Raw genomic sequence first — 25,568 nt, 5'->3', positions numbered from 1 at the left:
GGGTTTGTAGAGGAACTCTGTTATATGGCCAAGAGGGCCGAAGCATAATGCCTGAGCAGTGGTGCTGCTGAGAAGCCAGGTGGCTCTGCATTTTCCATTTGTGATTATTGCTGTGAAGTTGAAACCCCTGCGTGGGAATTCTGGACGGACTGCTCATTTCTTTTGTTTAATAAATGTTGGGCCAAAAAGCCATTAAACTGCATATCTGCCATAGACTCAGCTCACTGGTAAGCTCTACACTAAGCTAAAGAACCCCCAACTTTACATTACCTACAGAAGTTGTAGTCAGAACTAGAATTTTTACTGAAGGTTCATCAAAAGTTAGAGAAACTTTTAATCAGGGTTGGTTTCACCTGTGCCTTCAGCAGCTATTATTATATATGTCAGACTATCTGTCAACTTGTAGACTAACAAAAATCACACTCACCTGTTTCTACAGCATCTCCAAACCAGTAGGGCTAAAGATAAAGTATCTCTCTCTATTGTGGCTTCTAGAGACACAGAAGAGCCTACGGCTGGATAATGAGGTGATGCTGCTTCTGATGGAGTGCTCCAGTCCATAGGATTTGAAGGCACCAGGAGACTATTCTGATAATTCGGTCCGGGGCTGATCTGTAATTAAACGCTATTGATCACTTTTTGTGGTTGACCTACATTAGAGGGTAAGAGGCTTGGAGTGTTGTATATTGGTGGAGGAACACTTCAATCACCCTTTTCTGTTCATAAGTGCACTTGTGGAGGTGTGGCTGTCAACCAGGAGACCTGCTATGTTATGAATATGAAAGACTTTTTAAGGACTTTTATATGTAAATGCGCTGCAGTTATTTTGTAATAAAGTATTTCTTTTGCCAGGCAGAAATTGATGCTGTAGAAACAGGTGAGTGTTTTTGGATCCCTTTAGTAATCCTGTCGCTGGTGTGAACTCACTAGTTTTTTAGAGGCATTGTGTGAGGTTATTCTATTATAGCGCTACCCAATGCGACCGCTGATTTAAAGTCCCAGGTTCCATTCCAGCTAGGGCAGTAGCCAAACAAACAGCATCCTTGCACTCCACAAATCCAGAAAATCACAGTCCATAAGAGTTGCCTTTTTAAAGTTTATTGCTGTAATATCTTGGATAGGGAGCTGTGGGATACTCCACATCACTAAGAGGGACAACAAAGACACTTTTCTTTGTAGCAGCTCTGCAGAACAGTCCCTTAAGCAGTGGGACATTACGTGGATAGGACTGGGGCACCAATAGCAATGACCCAGGCCAGGCAAGCCTTGTACTTTGTGCAGAAGGGGGTGATAAAGCAAACAGTCACTGCAATTCTTAGACCTTTGGGTCAGTACTCACAGTGTCCTTCCAGCTTGGGATTAGAGATGAGCCGAACACCCCCCTGTTCGGTTCGCACCAGAACATGCGAACAGGCAAAAAATTTGTTCGAACACGCGAGCACCGTTAAAGTCTATGGGACACGAACATGAATAATCAAAAGTGCTAATTTTAAAAGCTTATATGCAAGTTATTGTCATAAAAAGTGTTTGGGGACCTGGGTGCTGCCCCAGGGGACATGGATCAATGCAAAAAAAAGTTTTAAAAATGGCCGTTTTTTCGGGAGCAGTGATTTTAATAATGCTTAAAGTGAAACAATAAAAGTGTAATATTCCTTTAAATTTCAAACCTTGGGGGTGTCTATAGAATGCCTGTAAAGGGGTGCGTGTTTCCCATGTTTAGAACAGTCTGACAGCAAAATGACATTTCAAAGGAAAAAAAGTCATTTAAAACTACTCGCGCCTATTAATGAATTGCCGGTCCGACAATACACATAAAAGTTCATTGATAAAACGGCATGGGAATTCCCCACAGGGAAACCCTGAACCAAAATTTAAAAAAAAATGACATTGGGGGTCCCCCTAAATTCCATACCAGGCCCTTCAGGTCTGGTATGGATTATAAGGGGAACCCCGCACCAAAATTTAAAAAAAATGATGCGGGTCTCCCCAAAAATCCATACCAGACCCTTATGCGAGCACGCAACCTAGCAGGTCGCAGGAAAAGAGGGGGGACGAGAGAGCGCCCCCCCTCCTGAACCGTACCAGGCCACATGCCCTCAACATTGGGAGGGTGCTTTCGGGTAGCCCCCCAAAACACCTTGTCCCCATGTTGATGGGGACAAGGACCTCATCCCCACAACCCTTGCCCTGTGGTTGTGGGGGTCTGCAGGCAGGGGGCTTATCGGAATCTGGAAGCCCCCTTTAACAAGGGGACCCCCAGATCCCGGCCCTCCCCCCTGTGTGAAATGGTAAGGGGGTACAAAAGTACCCCTACCATTTCACCAAGAAAGTGTCAAAAATGTTAAAAATGACAAGAGACAGTTTTTGACAATTCCTTTATTTAAATGCTTCTTCTCTCTTCTATCTTCTTTCTTCTATCCTCTTTCTTCTATCTTCTATCTTCCTTCGGTTTCTTCCTCCATCTTCTTCTTCTGGTTCTTCTGGTTCTTCCTCCGGTGTTCACGTCCGGCATCTTCCTCTGCGGCACCGGCGTATTCTTCCCTTCGTCTTCTCGGGCCACTCCGCATCCAGCATGATGGGAGGCTCCCGCTGTGTGATTCTTCTCCTCTTCTGACGGTTCTTAAATAACGGAGACTTCCCTCTGACGCACGGTGACTTCCCTGTCCGCCCCCCTCTGACGTCACGGGGAATGCCACAGGGAAGTCCCTGTCAAGTCCCCGTGCGTCGGAGGAGGGCGGGGTCACCGGGTGGCCCTGCCCTCCATTATTTAAGAATCGTCAGAAGAGGAGAAGCGTCACACAGCAGGAGCCTCCCATCATGCTGGATGCGGAGCGGCCCGAGAAGACGAAGCGAAGAAGACACCGGCGCCGCGGAGGAAGATGCCGGACAAGAACACCGGAGGAAGAACCAGAAGAAGAAGAAGATGGAGGAAGAAACCGAAGGGAGATAAAAGATAGAAGATAGAAGAAATAAGATAGAAGAAATAAGATAGAAGAAAGAAGAAGCATTTAAATAAAGGAATTGTCAAAAACTGTCTCTTGTCATTTTTAACATTTTTGACACTTTTTTTGTGAAATGGTAGGGGTACTTTTGTACCCCCTTACCATTTCACACAGGGGGGAGGTTAAAGGGGGCTTCCAGATTCCGATAAGCCCCTCGCCCGCAGACCCCCACAACCACCGGCCAAGGGTTGTGGGGATGAGGCCCTTGTCCCCATCAACATGGGGACAAGGTGTTTTGGGGGGCTACCTCAAAGCACCCTCCCAATGTTGAGGGCATGTGGCCTGGTACAGTTCAGGAGGGGGGGCGCTCTCTCATCCCCCCCTCTTTTCCTGCGGCCTGCCAGCTTGCGTGCTCGGATAAGGGTCTGGTATGGATTTTTGGGGAGACCCCATGTCATTTTTTTTTTACATTTTGGCGCGGGGTTCCCCTTAAAATCCATACCAGACCTGGAGAGTCTGGTATAGATTTTGAGGGGGACCCCATGCCATTTTTTTTTTTTAATTTTGGTTAGGGGTTCCCCTGTGGGGAATTCCCATGCCATTTTTATCAATGAACTTTTATGTGTATTGTCGGACTGGCAATGCATTAATAGTCGCGAGTAGTTTTAAATGACTTTTTTTCCTTTGAAATGTCATTTTGCTGTCAGACTGTTCTAAACACGGGAAACATGCGCCCCTTTACAGGCATACTATAGACACCCCCCAGGTACGAAATTTAAAGGAATATTACACTTTTATTGTTTCACTTTAAGCATTATTAAAATCACTGCTCCTGAAAAAAACGGCCGTTTTTAAAACTTTTTTTTGCATTGATCCATGTCCCCTGGGGCAGCACCCAGGTCCCCAAACACTTTTTATGACAATAACTTACATATAAGCCTTTAAAATTAGCACTTTTGATTTCTCCCATAGACTTTTAAAGGGTGTTCCGCGGCTTTCGAATTTGCCGCGAATACCCCAAATTGTTCGCTGTTCAGCGAACTGGCGAACAGCCGATGTTCGAGTCCAACATGAGTTCGACTCGAACTCGAAGCTCATCCCTACTTGGGATGATTCCAGCAGACAGGCTCCCCCTGTAATCTCCCAAGATAGGTCTTTAGTGGCACCCCTCTTTAGTCTCTGAAAGGGTTTGTGGTCAAGCAGGCCCTCTCCACATGGCTGGGATCCTCATGAGCAGACTGGGCCTTCAGCAGGGCAGCCAGGAAACAGGGGGAAGCAGTCAGACCTGCAGCATTAAGAACCCAGAGCAGTCCAAAGCAATCAATTCGGCTCTGCTGATTACAGGAGAGACAAAAACTAAATTTTCCTCAACAAAAAAAAAACCTCGCAGCCTAGCAGGAGGGTTTAAAAAAACAGGTTTCTCATCAGCACGTTGCTAGCTATACTGCTCTAGGGATTGTGGATAATTCCCCTTAACAAAGCTTTCCCTATCTTTACTTGTAGATACCATCTTCTCTTTTTCCTCTGCTGTCTCTACATAGACATGTAAACTATGCCTTCTGCTCTTTCCGAGACCAGTCAATATATGTGACTAATTCATTACTGTAATCTTGAGGCCAGGGAACATAGAACCACACAATTCTAGAGATTATATTGCAAGTTCCATTCATAAGTGATTATTGAATAGTGCACTTCTATTATTTTATTCACAATATGACCTAGAGAGTGAAGATGTTGGTGGTGTTGGTGGAGACACTATTCTTTGTTTCTAAATGAGCACATTTCAGCACTGTATAGATGTTGATTTCCCATCCTGTGGTGGTTTAAATATGTTAATGTGTTATAGGCAGTGTGTGAGGGTATTCTAAGGCTGGCCATAGATGATATGTCTTTCTTTTCCTCCAGCAGGGGTGGAGGAAAAGAACATTGTTTGAATGCCTTCCGCTGTGCTAATGTATTCTGCCAGCAGAAGGGCTATAGCCACTGGCACTAACTGTGTGGAAAAAAATTTGACATGCTGGTTGTACCCAAGTTGATCAATCACCCTGCCCATACATGAATCAAAATCAGTGGAGACTGGTGCTCAAAATTTTTGGGGGGGTGCAAAAATTTTTTGAAAATAATCATCAAATGCCATCAAATGCTGCCACTGTGCCCATCAAACACTGCCACTGTGCCCATCAAACGCTGCCAGTGTGCCCATCAAACGCTGCCAGTGTGCCCATCAAATGCTGCTCGTCTGCCCATCAAATGCTGCCAGTGTGCCCATCAAATGCTGCCAGTGTGCCCTTGAATGCCCCCAATGTGACCCCCGCCGTTCGCCATCTGCCCGGTACTTACCTTGTCTTGGTGGGTCAGTGGGTGACAGCGATGAGCCGGATCCTTTGTGCGTCTCTTACCGTCCTCATCTCCTATCCTCTCCTCCTGATAGGCATCCAATAGCGGTGCCTGTTGTTTCAGCCAATCAGGTGACAGGTAACAGACCCGAGCACCTGATTGGCGGAGAGGCGGTTTAGTGTTAGGAAAGCGAATATTCATTCGCTTATCTAACACAGCTGAGTGACCTGCGAGTGCCCAGCATGGCGCTCGCAGATCACCTTTTTTGACGCCTATTAGAGCCTATGGCTCTAATCAGGTGCTTCAAAAACACACCCCGCCACTGTAATTCAGGCACCTGTTGTAATTTGTTGGTAGATTTATGTGGGATTTTATATTATTATTATATATATATATGTACACATACAGTATAAGATTGACCAGGCCACGTTGGTATCTATTAATCTAATTACGCTTATCAAGGGGGACTTGTTGATCAAAGGGGAAGTGGCCAAACAAAATTTACTCCACATATCAAAGGGGACAGATAGTGACTCTGGGCTATGTTAATGTTAATATGCAAGAATGCAAATTAAGGCAGTTTATGACTACAGCTGCTTACGGCTAGGGGTCATTGTCTGTCACTCTGAAAGACAGAAGCATATCAAAGGCCTAAATGGAAACGGCCAATAAAATTGCTCAGCCATTCAGTGTATAGAGGATATAACACGGTGTTCAGTCTATTCACTCTCTGTATTATGAAGGCACAAGTCACGGAAACATGGGACTCTGAAGGCTAGTATATTTACTAGCGTTGTCATATTTACTCTGTTGGATTTTGTCATCTGTTGTAAGACTTTGTTCTATGTTGGAAGTCAAAAAAGTGCATCTCTCTGGAAGAATTGGGTTGCTGCGGAAGATTACTTAATTAATTATCTACCCACTATACTATATCACTACATTGGTGCCGTAACCCGGAGAGATGCACTTTATTGACTTCCAACACAGAACAAAGTCTTGCAACAGATGACAAAATCCAACAGAGTAAATATGACAACGCTAGTAAATATACTAGCCTTCAAAGTCCCATGTTTCCTAGACCTGTGCCTTCATAATCACAGAGTGAATAGACTGAACGCCATGTTATATCCTCTATACACTGAATGGCTGAGCAATTTGATTGGCCGTTTCCATTTAGGCCTTTGGTCTGCTTCTGTCTTCCAGAGTGACATAAACTGCCCTAATTTGCATTCTTGCATATTAAAATTAACATAGCCCAGAGTCACTATCTGTCCCCTTTGATATGTGGAGTAAATTTTGTTTAAAATTACAACAGCGCCCTGCTCCCAAAAAGGGGCCGGGCGCCTGAATAGGGGGTGGCAGCGGTGGCCATAGATAGATTCATGCCTTGCATGAATCTATCTATTGGTGCTAGAGGGGGTGGCAGGAGAGAGGGGGCGGCGCCCATGCGCCTTTAATGCACAGGCTGCCACTGATCGAAATTCATCTGGTCCCTAGTTTTCATTCATTTATGGCCGACTTTAAAAAATAACAAACAGGTTTCCCACCAGTCTATTGCTGTCTATACTGCTGCAGGGAATATAAATGCTTCTTTTGAACAACGCTATCCCTATCTTTACTCATAGATAGAATCTTCCCCCATCCCTCTGCTGTCACAGCTATCTAAAGCTTGCCTTCTGCGCCTTCTGAGACTAGTCAATAGATATGATTATTTCATTACTGTAATCTTTAGGGCTTAGGGAACATAGAACCTTGCAATTCAGGAGATTATACCACACAGGGAACAGTGTGCCTCTATTATTTTATTCACATTCTTACCTTTAGGAGTGAAAATGGTGGTAGTGGAGACATTATTTTTTTGTTAATACATTTGCATATTAAGGCACTGTATAGATGATGATTCCCCATTATGTGCTGGTGTGAACACGTTAGTGTGATACAGGCAGTGTGTGAGGTTATCCCATATTTAATAAAAGCAGGATTCCCACCAGTCTGCTGCTAGCTATTCTGTTCAAGGCATTGTTGATGATTCTCCTGAACAAAGCCTCCCCATCCTTATTCATAGATAGCATTTTCTCCCATCACTCTGCTGGTTTATTTATTGCTGTAATCTTTAGGGACAGGGGATAGTGATTATATTGCACGGAGGGCTCCATTCATATTACTAAATAGGATGCTTCTATTATTTTATTTACAAGCTGACCAAAGGAAAGAAGGTGATGGTGATGAAGGTCATGGTGGGGTACTTCTCTTCTTTATTGACAAATGAGCATATTGCAGCACTGTATAGATGTTGACTTTTCCATCCTGTGCCCACTGTACACTTTTGCTGGTTTTAATAAAAATGGAAACCCTTTAAACACTTGTCTACAGGGCCAATTCTGACACTTCTCTCATAGGTAAAAAGCTGTGTTTTTTTGCTAGAAAATGACTAGAAGAACCCCCAAACATTATTTATTTATTTTTTTAGCAGAGCACTTAGAGAATAAAATAGAGGTTGTTGCATTTTTTTTATGTCACACAATTTTTGCACTGCAATTTTTTTCAAATGCAGTTTGTGGGGAAAAAAATACACTTTAATGAGTTAAAAAAAAAAACACAATTTATAACCCATTTTTTTTTCTAAAATAAGACAATGTTACGCCAAGTAAACAGAGAGCCAGCATGTCATGCTTTAAAATTGCACATGCTTGTGGAGTGTCGCCAAACTATGGTATTTAAAAATCTCCATAGGCGTCACTTTAAATTTCTGCAAGTTACGAGTTTAGAGTTACAGAGGAGGTCTAATGCTATAATTATTGCTCTTGCTCTGACGTTTGCGGTGATAACTCACATGTGTGGTTTGAACACAGTTTACATATGTGGGTATGACCTATATATGTGTTCACCACTGCATGCGAGTACTGGGGGTGGGGGGTGTGCTTTATTTTTATTTTTATTATTATTTATTTTATTCCAGTTTTTATTTTTACACTGTCACTTTACTTTTTTTGTAATCACTTTTATGTTTTATGTAAACATCCCTTGTGATAACAATACAGCATGACAGGTCCTCTTTATGGCGAGATCTGGGGCCTATAAGACCCCAAATATTTCCTCTACCTTTAAAAACAGAAGATCAAAAAAAAATGTTTTTGATCTTTTGCTTTAACAAAAAAAAAGCCTTGTTTATATGCCGGAGGAACCGGAAGTAAAGTTATTACATCGCTCTGGTTCTCCAAGGCCAAAAAGATAAGCGGAGGCCATGTTAACTTTACTCATCTATATTGCAAGACACCAACACTGCCAGGTGGGTCCCGGGCTTCACCGATCATCAGGTAAGGAGGGGGGGGGGTGGCACCCCTCACGCCACTTCTAAAAGTTATCCAGTGGGAAACCACTAGGACCACTTTTAACTCGTACAGAATCACCGGCTGCAAAAAACAATACCGGAGTTATTGCTGCAGCCCTAATCCCGACATTCCATTTTCCGACCAGGATGTCATTTGTCTATGGCCCGGTCGGCAAGTGACTTGCCACCTATGACCTAAGAGCTGGTTAATACAGAGCCTTGTCATACACAAAGTTTTGATCAAAGTAAAACTATAAGCAAAACTTATAATTTTGGATAGAGTAAGGGAGTATAATATATAATAGTAAGATGGTTTTTTTTTTCAATATCTTTGTCCCATTGCAGAGATTTCCTTTCACTTCTTGTCCCATAGCCAAACAGGAAGGAAGAGAAAATCCCTGCAAATTAAAGAAATCTTTTGGGGACCCCCAGGTCATTAGAACTAGTGTATCCATTGGAAAATTTCCCCTCTATTACTTTTCTGGGGACAACCAAAAATGTGGGATTTTCTTTTACTATCACTTTCAATGATAATGGTAAACAGAACAAATAGAGAGGATGGATCTTCTTAACAGGAACACAGACAAGTGTTCTAATCCTTCTCCACTCTATCCAAAACTAAAAAATAATGTTTTGACTTTAGTTATACAGGACTTTAAAGGGGTTGTATAGGATCTTTTTTTTTATTTTAAATAACAAACATGTCATACTTACCTCCACTGTGCAGTTCGTTTTGCACAGAGTGGCCCCGAACCTCATCTTCTGGGGTCCCTCCGCAGCTGTCTTGGCTCCTCCCCGCATTAGCTAACCCCCCTCTGGGAAGCGCTCTCCCAAGGGGGTTAGCTTGCAGGTGCACTCCCGTGTGATACAGTCGGCGGCCATAGCCGCTGAGTGTATTACTCGGCCGCCGCCCCCGGTGCGACGCGTCATTGATTTGATTGACAGCAGTGGGAGCCAATGTCTGTGCTGCTATCAATCATCCAATAAAGAGCCCACAGGAGCTGGGGGAAAGCAATGCGGGATCGCGCCCACAGAGATTCGGGGCTCAGATGAGTAAAACAGGGGCCGGAGAGTGCAAGGTGTTTTTTCACCTTAATGCTCCTGCCGGGTGCCCCCACAGCAAGCAGCAGATTGGCAATGGCCAATGGCTACTGCTGCTGCCAAAAGCCAATCAAGAGTGCGAGACCCCAGAGAGCCAAAGTTCTCATGGACATCGCTGGATCGAGAGGAGGCTCAGGTTAGTAGGGGGGGGGGCTGCTGCAAAGAGAATTTTTTTAAAAGCTATTAAAACTTAAAAGAGCTATTTTAAAACTTCACAGCACCTTGCCTCAGTACTTCTCTCAAGAGCCATCAACCTTGATGCATGAAGCTGGCTTTTGGGAGGAGTTATACAAATATCAAAATGCTTTGATTTACATGCAGACCGGAGTGAAAATTGCATAAGTACATCCAGTACAGTAGAGGAAAATGACCAACTGTGCAAAACTGAAGGTAAGGCTAGAGTTCAATTTTTATCCAGGAACCCTCAACTAGTAGTGTCTGTAGCTCTGAGATCATTTGCTGATCATGTCAAAATTGTCCTAATTGGGTGAAAATCATGTCAAATTCATAGTGACCCTTAGTGTTTTACAGGATAACAACCTTCTGACACTGTATACAAGCTTGACAAGTGGCCTGAAGGCAAGAGATATGTGTAATGTCATTAGTTGACATTTGGTAGAGTTAGTTGAGTTGGTAGAGAACATACATGATGGTAGTATATTCCTAACTACCATACTTCCCTTATTGATGGGGCATGATACCCTTCACTCAGATGTACTGTATATTTATGAGTGTTTCCCTTCTTATGCAAGAAACTCTACATACCTCTTCAATGGGTCACCCATGTATTTAAAAACCTCAAAATTCTAAGTCAACTTTTTACTACAAAATCTCTAGTCCTTCATACTACATATATCTATACTTTGTCAGAGGACAGCCCTCAGCTGCTCCTCAATTGCTGCTCTCTGAGGCTGCTCCTTAATCACTGTCCTCAGGGGAGAGCCCTAAGCAGCTCCTCAATCATCTGAGTTTCTGTTCATCACAGATGGACACTTACTACTCCATCTTTTCACACAAAATATACCCAGACAGTCTTAATCATGCCATGCTCCTTTCCTCCTTCAGTTATCCTTTTCCTCGTTATCGGTACATCCACAGGATTTTTCTATGGTGCTTTAAAGTAGATAATGACCAGATGTCTAAGTACGAAGAAGAGTAAACTTTTACAAATGATTTTCCATCACCCTTATTAAATAAAACCCATCAAGACTCTCTCTCTCTCTAAAAGTAATATGGTGTTCCTATATACTGTATCTTCCCTTCAAAGTCCACTTTGCAGTGTTATCCTTTTTCCATAGGTGAGCACTAGCATCCTCCTATATGAGGGATACCGGAACAGTCTGAAGTCTGACAGTCTGACATCCCTTTTTTACCCTCCATAGCCGGGAGACTTTTGACCAACCATCAGATCCCAACCCTCTGGATTCTGTAACTTACATCAACAGTAGAAACATAGAAAAGTGACAGCATAAAAGACTGAGTGGTCCATCATGTCTGCTCGTTTTTTTTTTTTTTTTTTTTATATATGTGTCTTGTATTTTTTTTTTTTTTTGTTAACATTTTTGTCTGAGTGTAGATCTATGTTTGTCCCAAGCATGTTTAAAACCACTTACTGTTGACTGTCTCACTACCTCTGCAGGAAGTTTATCCCAAGCATCAACTACCCTTTCAGTAAAATAATGCTTTCTAAGATTAGTTTTGAACTTTTCTCTAGTTAGTTTGAGGTCATGTCCCCTTGTTCTTAATTTTGGTTTCATATTGGAAATACTACCCTCTTGTAACTTATTCACCCCATTGATGTATTTAAAAGGTTTCAATCATGTCTCCCCTTTCCCTTCTTTCCTCCAGACTGTACAAATTAAGTTCCTGAAGTCGCTCTTGATATGTTTTATCCCCCAGACCTTTCACAATTTTTGTTACCCATCTTAGGACTCGTTCTATCTGATCAATATCTTTTTGTAAGTGAGGTCTCCAGAACTAGAGGACACAGTATTCTAAATATGGTCTTGAAGATCTATATAGTGGAATCAGGGCCTCATTCCTGCTGCTGATGATCCCTCTAGTGATGCATCCTAGAATTCTATTCACTTTTCCTACTCCCCGGTCACACTGTTTGCTAGTTTTGCAATCACCTGAAATAAGTACCCCCAAATCTTTTTCCCTCTGTAGTGCTGTCCAACAATCACAATCTTTTTCCTCTGAAGTGCTGGTCAACAATCACTCTCCCTCGTGATTGGAGAAAAAAGATGAACATGACACTCATGGCCAACATCCGGAATGTATAGGTTAGAAAAAAAACAGGCTATATAGGCCAGACATGGGGAATAAAGATCATTTATAAAAACTTATGAAATTGTTTTATTCATATTTTATAAAAAAGAAGAACATACAGCATGTATACATGCTTATAGTTAAAACCAAGTATAGTAGTACTTTTTGGATGGAGTAAACCACATATATTCATACAATAATAATTGTTAATATGCTTCACAGATTACAGTGCTGGTTATAGGTCCTCATGTTTCAACGCATTTCACCAATGTTGCTTCATCAGGACACATGACAACATTTACAGCAATTATCTAAAGAAAAACAGTAACGTTTACACAGAATACAGGAAAAACATGGCTGTATAATATGTCAGTGCACTCTTTAAATGGGTCATACCTCAGCATCCAAGCACCAACATGCATTAAACCCCCTGGGTGGGCACCGGACCATCAGGGAGAACCCAATGGAGCATGGAGCACATAAGGTTTGGCCTTGTGATTTATATGAGCTGTCTTTTTAGCATGCTTTATTACTAATTCACTGTTGGCTGCATAATTGCTCCCATTAGGGTTTGCGAGCCTGGACTACCCATATGTGATCCTTGCATCTATTAGGGTGGCTAAGCCTGGTCCTCGAGTGCCAGGAATCTTTAATATATAGTAAGTTTTACGCTTTGGTATTCTTTTATTAATTGGTTGGTTTGCTCTTGGAATGATCTGGTCTCTACTCTTCATGATTGGAGAAAAATTCATCTAATCGACCAACTCTAAGGTCTCCCGCATATAATCAAAGAGTCCCTAAATACCCTCTAACAGGCAACACTAGTCAACATAAAAGAGAGTAGAAAAGGAAAAGCTTGATGCAATTTGCTAATAACGTCTACACACAGGACTTATGTATCATATCAACTGTATAATCAGGATGGAAAAAGAGGCCAGCATCTTTTTTTATCTGAGCCCTGTGTTATATGGTTTACTTCTAGTTAAGAAGTGGTTAATTACCGCGCGGTCATTAAAAAGATAATTGTGTTTTCCACTGCTAGAAATCAGCCATGCGTAGCATTTCCTCAATATCTGCTCACCCAAACCATCCTTCCCTGTCAATATAGATTATTGTGTTAAACTGCACCGCCTGTGACGGAGCCAAGATAACAAGCTAATGGAATGGTGTCTCACACCACTAATACATACCTTGAGTATATATAAATAACATTGACCTTTACTTGGTATCTTCATCATTTTCAGGCAACCTAATTCAGATCAATGTCTGGGTAATTTTTCCTGACAAAGTCACCTTATTTAGTGGGATCGGGGCATGTCTGAGGATGTTTGGCCTTTAAGAGGAGAAAAATGCTAAGTATACAGTACATTAATCTGTATTCAATCCTTGTCCTCCTCTGTAGCCTAATGTATCTATGTCACCACCGCAAATACCTATCAGACAATGTCCAGAGGCATTCTCCAGCTTTGGTCCATGAGCTCAACTGCAGCGTAGAGAGGTATTTGTATGCAGGAAGTGTTACTGATTGACTTCTTAGCTGAAGGTACTGACTGTAGGTAAGTTGTAATACCTGGATAGGAGGCACAGCAAGCATATAGACGCTGTTAGGCAGGTACTGCAGGAGTGATTAAAACACATTAACCACTTGAGTTCTATCCTTTATAAACCCATTACCAGGCCCTTTTTTCAAAGCTGTGATAGTTTGACTGACAACTCAGTCACGCAACACCATACTCAATTAATTTTACATACTTTTTTTGAGACAGATAGAACTTTCATTTGATGTTTTTTTTATTTTTCACTAAAGGAAGGAAAGCTGAAAATGTTGGAAAAAAAAAAAAATACTTGATATTTTGACAGCCTATCACATTTCTTAAGGCCATAAAATTCCAGGAGACTACAAACACCCCCAAAAATCATCACTTTTTGGAAAGCAGATACCCCCCATAAACCTGAACAACCAAACACAGACCCCCTCTCCAGTCACAGGTACACTACCAATCAACATCAATTAGTATGCAAAATAAACACTCAGCCAAAAGATATCTTTTAAAGCGTACGTGATCAAAAAATGTATATACATAGGAATACTAAATCAAACAATATCCCTAACTTCCATGCTACATGATAGACAAAAAACAAGCCAGTGTCTTCAACAGCATGGCAACCTGCCCTGTCATAAACCCATGCCTGCTTGGTTCTCCCTTTTTCCAGCATTTGAGCTCTGGTTTTCCCCTTGATGCCTGTGGGCACTGTGGATAGCATGGTGCTGGTACTGGTACTGCTGCTGCCCATGGCAGAGTGTCTGGTGCAGAAGATCAGCGGTAGTGGCGGAAGGGGAGGGTTTGTTTACAATTTGTGTTTTCATTTGCGACTGTCGTGACGGGTTCACTGTGATCACATGGCACAGGGCCACACTGATTAGCTCTTTAAATTGTGCCTGTGATCTCTGTATTCCTATTGGAATTGCATACAAAGTTATATACATATGACACAGATGACATGTGCATATGCCTATTTATAAAGCTCAGTATTGTATTATTTTTTCCTTGAACTGTATTAGCAAAAGTATTTCAATATTCTCCAAATCAGGCTCCTTGGACGAACTGCAAGAATACAAGCAAATGGAGCTAATCCCTACAGGATGAGATTTCCTCAACCAAAAAAAAAAAGTCATTTAAACAGCACAAAGCAGCCCTTCTTCAGACACCTGGTGGGTTCTTAGACAGGAAAGTGCACCCTGGCCTTACAAATCTATTTAAGAACAAAAGGATTACATGGCTGGGCTGTAGAAAGCTGGAGAAAACTGAGCAGCTTCGAGCTTTGTTGGCTTCGGAACTTCTCCATGGTGCTGTTAGAACAGATGATTGGCAGGGTTTGTGAGCAGGGAGGCAGCTGATCAGCGAGGGGGCACATGGGCAGGTTTTCCACTTTCAGTCTGACAGTAGAAAAGCTCTTTAAGCCCTATATGGTTTGACACAAGAGAGGGTGCCCAGCATTTATCATATTGGCAAATACAAGCTATAAAAGATGGGAAGCAGATGTTACCATAAAAGCAGCCAACACACATAAATAGCGATTCATTCTGAAACAGATGAATCCGATCACAATTCATAGAAACCTCAGTGATATTCATCTCTGCAGTTACAAGCAGAATATTTCACAATTAGGCTGCTTAAGCCAATGCACTTCCCACTTAACTAGATTGTACCGAAACAATTGAAAGTGAGGTCTAAAATTTGCTTTGCCTGATGATTTGCTGATAAACACATACGGTACAGGCATATGATTATTCTGAAAATTATTTGACATAGCTCCGAGCTGATCTGGAGGGATTGTCTTCTTTTCAAACCCTCTGTCACTTGTCAAAATTGTATTTTTCTTTTTGGTCTGATAAATAGACCTCCATAAGATACAGTAATGTGCTATTTAATTAAAAACATAGAATATAGATCTAAATCTTTTATCCAACCTCTGAAGCGCCCATGCTCAACCGCGTTTCCATGGAACCCTAGGGTCCTCCAGATTATTAGGGGCTCACTGAATTGTGGCTAATTGACTTCCCCTTTGATGGTGCCTGCGTAGGTCTGGGCCCAATATCATATGGCAGAGCCTGACAGCAATGATCATTTTAACTGTCTCTAAGGGCTAGTTTACACTTGCTTCAAACTATGGCTTTGGACATGCTTTGTTAAAGCTCTCTAAAAGCCAGTCAAAGCTCCTGTCACTAAATAAAATCGTTAGCTTACAGTCCTATTTACACCTTGCTTTTGCTCGGTCCTTCGATGAGGCTTCGATGAGGCTTTGGTGGAGCTTCGATGAGCCTTTGGTGAGGCCTTGTGGGGCTTCGATGAGGCTTCGGTGGGGCTTCAGTGGCGCTTCAAGTGAGCTTTGCCATAGACTTCTATGGAGGCTTTAAAGACAGCAACTAAAGCAACATGGGGTATAATGTTTGACGGTGTAAACAGGACTATAAGTTAACCATTTTATTTAGTGAAAGAGGCTTTAACTGGCGTTCAAAGAGTTTTAACAAAGCATGTCCGAAGCCGTGTTTTGAAGCAAGTGTAAACTAGCCGTTAATGTGTGTTAAAGCTGAAGCAAGTGTAAATGAGCCCTAAGGGTGAAATTATGACCACCACAAGGGGCTTTCTTCCCACTGGCCACCAATGTAAGGGATATTTTTCCCCTTGATCCCCAATAAATTGGTTTTAGAATGGGTTCTCTGAGACCTAAAATAATTTCAAGGGTTGAGAAAGGTTTCTCCAAAGTAATCAAATTGATGTTTTGAAAGACAGTATAATGGAAAAGTAGTGGCGAAAAAATGTTAACAATTAAAATTGTTTTTGTATACATTATTCCTGGTCCACATATATTGGGACTGTCCTTGGCCTCCACACTTTGTGCTATAATGTGTCTCTATTTCCTATCTCAGAAAGTTGGGAGACATGCAATAACATTGTGCAAAGTGCAATCTCATACCCAACCATATTTCACTTACTTCTAGTCATATGACTTAAGAGATGGCTGTTCCTTGGCAGCTATAAGTTATCTCCTCCATTATTATTCCTAATTATAATAAAATATAGAGCAGTGTTTCTCAACTCCAGTCCTCAAGGCACCCCAACAGGCCATGTTTTCAGGATTTCCCTTAGATGAAACGACTATGGTAATCACTAAGGCAGTGAAACTAATCAAATCACCTGTGCAAACTAATGAAAAGCCTGAAAACATAACCTTTTGGGGCACCTTGAGGACTATAGTTGAGAGACACCGACATAGAGAATGCGTTGATCTGTTCTTCAAATGTTATACAGTTGATAAATGGATTTTACCAGTTTGTCATAGAAACTTTTTTTTTAACCACTTGCCAACTGCTGCACACCGATATACATTGGCACAATGGCAGCGGTGGGCAAATGGGCATACCTGTACATCCCCTTTAATTGGCGGGGCTAGCCGGCACCCGCTGCGTACAGCTTGACCGTGCCCGTGGGACCCGTGGACTCGATGTCCCGCGATCGTGTCACAGGGCCGCAGAATGGGGAGATGCCTATGTGAACAAGGCATTTCCCCGTTCTGCCTAGTGACATGACAGGGATCTACTGCTGCCTGTTTTTGGGAGCAGTGATCGCTGTCATGTCAGTGGTAGCCCACCCCCCCACAGTTAGAATCGGTTTCTAGGACACACTTAACCCCTTGATCACCCCTAGTGTTTAACCCCTTCCCCGCCAGTGTCATTTACACAGTAATCAGTGCATTTTTATAGCACTAATCACTGTATAAATGACAATGGTCCCAAAATAGTGCCAAAAGTGCCCGATGTGCCCGCCATAATGTCGCAGTTACAATAAAAATTGCAGATCGCCGCCATTGCTAATAAAAAAATAAACTATAATAAAAATGCCATAAAACAAATGTAGAAGAATATATATTGGCCTAAACTGAGGAAAAAATAATTTTATATATTTTTGGAAGATATTTAGTATAGCAAAAAGTAAAACATATTGCTTTTTTTTCAAAATTGTCGCTCTTTTTTTGTTTATAGCGCAAAAAAATAAAAACCACAGAGGTGATCAAATACCACCAAAAAGAAAGCTCTATTTGTGGGAAAAAAAGGACATCAATTTTGTTTTGGTATAACGTCGCACGGCCGCGCAATTGTCAGGTAAAATGACGCAATGCCGAATCGCAAAAAGTGCTCTGGTCAGGAAGGGGGTAAAATCTTCCGAGGCTGAAGTGGTTAAATGGAAGATATGTTTTACATAAAGTGGGTAGCAATTGCTGACTTTTATAATTTTTATTATGAAGACATTTTGGAATTATTTCTGTAAATCCTGGCATGTGCTAAAAGAGTTCCACCCATTATGTATGTAAAAAGGTTAGGATTTGGAAGAGTTTGGTGGCACAGTGATGTTTCAAAGTGCCTTGTGACAAGACTTGTAGTGTTGCCAGTTTAACAGGAAAACAATATGGGAGCACATAGGATTAGAGTAGGCCTTAAATTTAGCATAACATAATAAAACAAATCATCATCTGAAGCACATTATCTTCCTCTCATATTCTCCTTCATATAATTCTGGTCATTACTAATGCAAAGATGCACTTTAAACATTTATTAAATTAGTTACCAAGAGGCTATGTTCTCTTACTTCAGCACAGGATACAATTACCTCCTCTGAGTGTTAGTAACAGGAACACTTTACAGATAAATGCAATTTTGTTTTAAATTTTAAATTATTCAATTAATATCAGTATTAATGACCATTGTTATCATTTGAGTTTAGTAGAATGTCAGGGGCAGCCGACAAAGTCCTTTGTAGATTTCCCTTTTGGGCACCCACGGACTCAAGCCTTGCTTGGGAAATGCCCAGCAGTTAAGCTGGCAGATATGGTCCTGGTGCTTTCTCCATTTTTGGTGAGCATTAAAGTACACTAAAGGCAATTTCTTTTTTAGTTTTGGATAAAGTACAGAGGGATTTGAAGACTTTGTCAGTTTTTATTGATGTCTGTGTCCCCGTTAAGGAGATTCACTCTTTCTATTTGTCCTGTTTAACGTTATCATTGAAGGTGAAGGTATAAGAAAACACACATTTTGGGTTGTCCCCAAAAAAGTAATAGAGTGGAAATCCTCCAATCGGAAAACTAGTTCTGGTGACCAGGGGGTCCTCAAAGAAATCCCTTGATTTGCAGGCATTTCCTCTTATGGGCTGTTTGGCTATGGGGCATAAACTAAGGGAAATCTCAGCAATGAGACACAGATGGCAAAAAAAATTCTGGCAGGGGTATAACCCTTCCTTGCTCTATCCAAATTGAGGTGAACCACCTCAACTGTCTTTTAGTTGAGAGAACAGATGGACTTATTTAACTCACTTCTTATTTTTAAGTGCAGTAACAGATAGCAACCAGACAGAATTCACTTGGTTGAAGTCAGACCAGTAGAAGATAGACAGTGGTTGGTTGTAACTGTGCTGAAAATTAAATAGCACTTAAGAGTAAAAATCCCTTATTGAAAAAAGTTGGATTTGTAACAAAGATTTTACAAACAACCAAACAGAGTGAAGGAATACTCTTAAGACACATTTATTTCAAAGGACCAGAGACTCTAATCCAAGACTTTCTTGATAACCAAACATGGTTTGTAGGAACAGAGGCTCTAATCCAAAACATTTTGATAACCAAAGTTTGCAGGAACGGTAACTCCAATCCACGACTTTCCTGATAACCAGACTTAGTCTGAAGGAACAGAGACTTTAATTCCAATTCCGAAGGAACAGAGATTTGAATCCAAGTCTTTCTTGATGACTAAACACACTTTGAAGGAACAGAATCTCTAATCCTAGAATTACCTAATAATCATAGTTTGAAGCAACGGAGACTCTAAGCCATGATTTTCCTGGCAGCCAAACTTAGTCTGAAGGAACAGAGACTTGAATCCAAGTCTTTCTTGATAACCAAATACAGTTTGAAGGAACAGAGACTCTATCTAAGATTTCCTGACAACCCAACTTGGTTTAAAGGAATGGAGATTTTAATGCAAGACTTTCCTAATAACCGAACTTCTAACAATGAAGGAGACTAAACCCATCAGCCTGGTGAGAAAACTGAATTTCTGTTCCAGTGGTTAAGACCTATCTCAGTTCTACATATTGACTACAAACTTACTGACTTAATTTTCCACCTCATCCATCTAGATCAACACAGCTTTATACTCAGGAGGGAAAATCCCATCACTACCAGACAGGTGATCAATATCATTTACACGCACAAATATCAAAATTACGGGTCTTGCTGTTATGATCTGACATACCTAAAGCGTTTGATATAGTGCACTGCGAACATAGAGAATGATTACTACTTAAGCTGGGCTTCAGAGATAAGAGTCTGTCGGCTGGAAAACCCAATTTCTGCCCTGATATCTGATCAATACATCCTCCAACAATAACAGAATTATCCAAAGAAAACCATTTATCAACAGTTGCTTCAAAAGCTTGAGCAGCACATAAAAAGTCACAATGTGAAATCCCATCTTCTGCCATTTTTTTTTGTATGATTTTTAGATCCTTGTGTGGAAAAAAGTATTTTCTAACTGATGAATGTCAGACACACCAGGAAGTAAGCACCGTAAGGATCACTAGAACTTATATTCTGCTGCTCTTTTATTCCCTTTTGGCAAACTTCTTTTTACTTCTTATCCAGTTGAGGGATGTCAGGCAGAATGGAAAGTGAGACAGAACATTCCAAATGTCAACAAAGACAGCATTTAAAACATGACAGAGGTTCTATTTTTTCCCCATGGCCCGACTTGGGCTTTAACTTTAACCAAACATTGTCTGTCAACCAAACATTGACTTTTACTTGTCTTACCTGGGTCACCAGGGGTTCCAGAAGCCCCTCCACAGTGAGAGTTCGGATTTCCAAACTTTTAGGGTCCCATTTCAGAATGATTGGTGATGTTGCTGATGTCATTTTTTTCTGAAAACATACAATATAAAAATTTGTAAAAATCCATACTATGCATATTATAATCACAATAAACATCTAGTAAATGAACTAGAGCTCAATTACATAATATCTAAAAATTGGCTTTATACAGAACATTGGTTTGTACCCCACTGGATGTTTAGAAACCAGAAGGTCTTGGAGCAGGTCCAGGGAACATAGGGGTAGATTTATTTAACCATAAGGAGCAATATATATATTGATAGACACTACAGAAAACATATAAACTTGCTGAAAATCTATAATTAGAGATACATAGATACTACCACTGCTTACTTCCTTCTGAAAATACCAGCTGGATGGCAGTCTTAGGTTTTAGTGCTTTTTCTGTCACTAACCCCCAACAGTCACGCAAATCAGAACAGTCAGTAAAAAGTCAAAATGATCTGAAGGACATGCAGCATCATATAAAAATTTGAATGGTCCACAAAGCTGATCCATACATTTATGTTCTCCCAACTTGACTACTGCAATGCTCTACTCGCTGGTGTACCTAAATCCACTATTATTCCACTACAATACTGTATGTACAAAATTCTGCAGCCAGTATCCTGACTACGTCTGGTACAAGTGATCATATTACCCCTATCCAGTAGTCATTGTACTGGCTATCCATCAGGTTTTGTATAGACTTTAAGATCCTCTTGCTCACCTATAAGGCTCTTCATGGCTTGGCACTCAATTATCTGTCTGAACCTATATCAACTTACTCCCCCCCCCCCATAATTTCCGCTCCTCAAATTCTGATCCCCCCTATTCACCTACACTCAAAGGGAGACAGAACCTTCTCCCGCTATGCACCAAAACTCTGCAATTCACTTCCAAAGAACATCAGAGAGTCATCTTCTCTAAACTCATTCAAATCAAATGTATAAAACATTTTTCTTTGGACAAGCTTTCATGTAATTGTCCCTTTTTTCTTTACTTTATCCTGTGTATTTCTTGTGTCTTTGTTTTCTTTGTAAAGAGCTTTGAGAAGCTACTTTTTTTTTTAACTCCTTTTATTGACAAAGATGCAAACAAGAAGACAGTTTGGTACAATAACCAATATGCTCAACATGAGCATATTACATACAAAATTCAGTACACAAATACAGAACATATACATATATAAAATCCAGAGTCCTCGTAGAGAGAAATAGTGAGAAATTGCTCTGTAGCCAAGAAAAGAGAGATTGGATACATAGTAATTCTATATAAAGTACACAGGTACAATCACATCTTAACATATAGGTTAAGTATATATTATGAACACCTCATATAGTAGTAGTGGCGAGAGTAGACGAACACCAAGGTTCCCACATCTTTTTATATTTGTTAGGTCAACCTCTGTGCTCTGGTTCACCATCTGAATCCATTGATGGGTAGATGGAGGAGCAGACTTACGGGACAAAAACAGTGTTTCCCTCAGCAATACTCTAGTATATTTTGGCCATTGTTCCTCGTCTAATATACTCAGCAAACATATCTATGGAGTACATGGCACTGAAATAGAAAGAATTTGAGACAATATGGCAATTACTCTTTTCCAATAGCCAACTATAACAGGACACAACCATATTACATGAATACAATCTGCACTTTGATACTGTAGGTGCATCTAGTGCACCCAGACGTTGATACGATACATAGCATACAGTCTTACCGGGTTAAATATGACTGATGCAATATACAGTTGTGCTCATAAGTTTACATACCCTGGCAGAATTTATGATTTCTTGGCCATTTTTCAGAGAATATGAATGATAACAAAAACACTTTTCTTTCACTCATGGTTAGTGTTTGACTGAAGCCATTTATTATCAACCAACTGTGTTTATTTTTTTGAATCATAATGACAGTAGAAACTACCCAAATGATCCTAAACAAAAGTTTACATACCCCAATTCCTAATACCGTGTATTGCCCCCTTTAATATCAATGACAGCTTGAAGTCTTTTGTGGTATTTGTGAATGAGGCTCTTTATATTCTCAGATGGTAAAGCTGCCCATTCCTCTTGGAAAAAAGCCTCCAGTTACTGTAAATTCTTGGGCTGTCTTGCATGAACTGCACGTTTGAGATCTCCCCAGAGTGGCTCAATGATATTGAGGTCAGGAGACTGAGAGATCACTCCAGAACTTTCACTTTATTCTGCTGTAACCAATGACAGGTCGACTTGGCCTTGTGTTTTGGATCATTGTCATGTTGAAATGTCCAAGTACATCCCATGCACAGCTTCCTGGCTGATGAATGCAAATGTTCCTCCAGTATTATTTGATAACATACTGCATTCATATTGCCATCAATTTTGACCAAATTTCCTGTGTCTTTGTAGCTCACACATCCCCAAAACATCAGTGATCCACCTCAATGTTTCACAGCAGGAATGATGTACCTTTCACCATAGGCCTTGTTGACTCCTCTCCAAATGTAGCGTTTTACGGTTGTGGCCAAAAAGCTCAATTTTGGTCTCATCACCACAAATGACTTTGTGCCAGAAGGTTTGAAGCTTTTCTCTGTGCTGTTTGGCGCATTGTAAGCGGGATACTTTGTGGCATTTCCATAGTAATGGCTTTCTTCTGGCAACTCAACCCTGCAGCCCATCTTTCTTCAAGAGCCTCCTTATTGTGCATCTTGAAACAGCTACACCACATGTTTTCAGAGAGTCCTGTATTTCACCTGAAGTTATTTGTGTTTATTTTCTTTGCATGGCAGTTGTGGCTGATATTTTAGTTGGTCTACCTGACCGTGGTTTGGTTTCAACAGAACTCTTCATGTTCCACTTCTTGATTAGAGTTTGAACACTGCTGATTGGCATTCTCAATTCCTTGGATATCTTTTTATATCTCTTTACTGTTTTATGCAGTTCAACTACCTTTTCCTACAGATCCTTTGACAATTCTTTTGCTTTCCCCATGACTCAGAATCCAGAAACGTTAGTGCAGCACTGGATGAAAGATGCAAGGGTCTGTCAGGAGTCCAGAAACTCATTGACTTTTTATACACACACATTAATTACAAACAAAGAGATTACAGGTAAGGATGGTTACCTTTAATAGCCATTCAAACCCCTTTGTGTCAAATTGTGTGCATGTTATCAGGCCAAAATCACCAGGGTATGTAAATGTTTGATCAAGGTCATTTGGGTAGTTTCTGCTCTCATTATGATTTAAAAAGAGTAAACACAGTTGATTGATAATAAATGGCTTCAGCCAAACACTAACCATGCCTGAAAGAAAAGTTTTTGTGTTATCATTCATATTCTCTGAAAAATGGCCAAGAAATCATAAATTCTGCCAGGGTAAACTTATGAGCACAACTGTATATGATTGAATACGTTTGAATACGTTTGTTATTGATAGCCAGTGAGACAGTTAAATTAGAGGAGCACGCCTCCTCCCAATCTTCATCCAGCAGTTCAGGTATGAGTGTTTGCCACTTAGCACAAACTGCCAAAGGAGTTTTATTGATTGAGGTAGCTAAAAGATGAGAGTAGACAGTAGAGATCAAACCCTTAGGACACAATAGACCTATCAATGGGTAATCTGAAAACGTAGTACCAGTAACACCAAATTGGGTTTTTAAAACATGGCGAAGCTGGAGATACCTATAAAATTCTGTCCGAGGGAGTGCATGCTTTCTTTGTAGTTCAGTAAAGGAGGCCAGAACATTTCTAGCATAAACACCATTTAATATGACTAGACCCCTATTTTCCCAGAAAGAGTGATCTGTGAACTTTAACATATGAGAGAACATGGGGTTATGCCAAAGAGGCAGTTCTAGATTACCGTAATATCAAACCTGTCCAGATGTTTAACCTCCCTCCAAACCATGTAATCAAACCCTTCTCAATACATTCAGGGGAGTCTCCAAAGCTATTAGCAAGTGTTTTAGGTACAGAACATGAGCTAGATGCGACTCCACTATTGCTGGAGTGACAGGCACCAATCAAATGGAGCAATTGCCCTGCTAGGCAGTACTAGTGCAAATTAGGGAGTGCCATACCAGCTTCAGCCTTGGGCAGCTGCAGAACAGAAAGTTTTAGTTTTCATCTATTATTCGCCCATTTAAAAGAAGTGAACATTGTATCTAGAGTTTTGAAAAATTACTTAGGTGCCACCCTCGGTACATGAGAGGTTACATATAAGCATTTGGAGAGAAGAATCATCTTTATCAGATTGATTCTGCCTGCCACCGACAAAGGGAGTTTAGCCCAAACGTTAAGTTTAGGTCTAATCCCTTGAAGTACAGGGTCCAAGTTAACCTTTAAAACTTCTGTTGTTGATAACGTAATAATCATCCCTAAATATTTAAAGGAAGAGACAACCTTGAGGGGACTAATAGCTGCATTTCAGGCATACTGTTGGGGTTAGAGAGGCATCAGAGCTGATTTCTGCCAATTAATTTTAAGGCCAGAATAAGCCCCATAATTATCAATGTTCTGCATTGCTGCATCTTGCAAATATAAAATAAGATCATCTGCATATAAGCCAATTGTGTCAGACCTATCACCTAAAGGTATGCCTCTAATAAGAGCAGACTGTCGGAATCGTATTGTCAATGTCTCAATTGCCACCGCAAACAGAAATGGAGACAAGGGACAACCCTGTTGGTTGCCTCTATGAAGTGGTACTGATCAGGACAGTAAACCGATAACCAATAATTCGGACATTGGTTTTGCATAGAGGATGCACGCGAGCTATTTCTAAAATTTCTCCCCAAATCCTAAGGACCGCAGTGCAGGCAGCAAGAAAGGCCATTCTACAGAATCAAAGGCTTTAGCCGTGTCCAACAACGCTAGCACACTAGACTCAGGTAAGTATTCTCTAAGTTGTACAATCATCTGCGTCCTACCAATATTAATAGACGTGGACTTTCCAGGCATAAAGCCAGTTTGATCCAGGTGAATTATTTTAAGAATTACCGAATTAAGACTTTTGGCAGTAATTGAGCAAGAATTTTATAGTATATATTGAGTAAAGAAATTTCACGGTAAGAAGCACAGTCAATGAGATCTTTGTCAGGTTTGGGTAAGAGTACTACTGTGGCTGAAAACATAGATGGCGACAGTCTACCCTCTTGAAATGCCTTGGAAAAGATCTGTGTT

The 25,568-nt window shown here is 40.9% G+C and overlaps 1 protein-coding gene across 1 annotated transcript in view; it reads right to left on the bottom strand.

The window, feature by feature from the left end:
• The window catches only part of LOC141128036 (catenin alpha-2-like), a 603,878-nt gene that overhangs the window by 372,170 nt on the left and 206,140 nt on the right, over positions 1-25,568 (bottom strand). The window contains exon 2 of the mRNA XM_073615080.1: positions 20,347-20,454. Within this exon, the coding sequence (XP_073471181.1) occupies positions 20,347-20,448 (102 nt within the window). The 5' untranslated portion in view covers positions 20,449-20,454. The remainder of the gene's footprint in view (positions 1-20,346; positions 20,455-25,568) is intronic.

The sequence above is a fragment of the Aquarana catesbeiana genome, linkage group LG01 (assembly GCF_042186555.1).
Source record: "Aquarana catesbeiana isolate 2022-GZ linkage group LG01, ASM4218655v1, whole genome shotgun sequence".
In the NCBI taxonomy this organism is placed as follows: Eukaryota; Metazoa; Chordata; class Amphibia; order Anura; family Ranidae; genus Aquarana; species Aquarana catesbeiana.
Note: the sequence above shows the minus strand (reverse complement) of the source record. Positions and strands in the feature narration are given on the sequence as shown.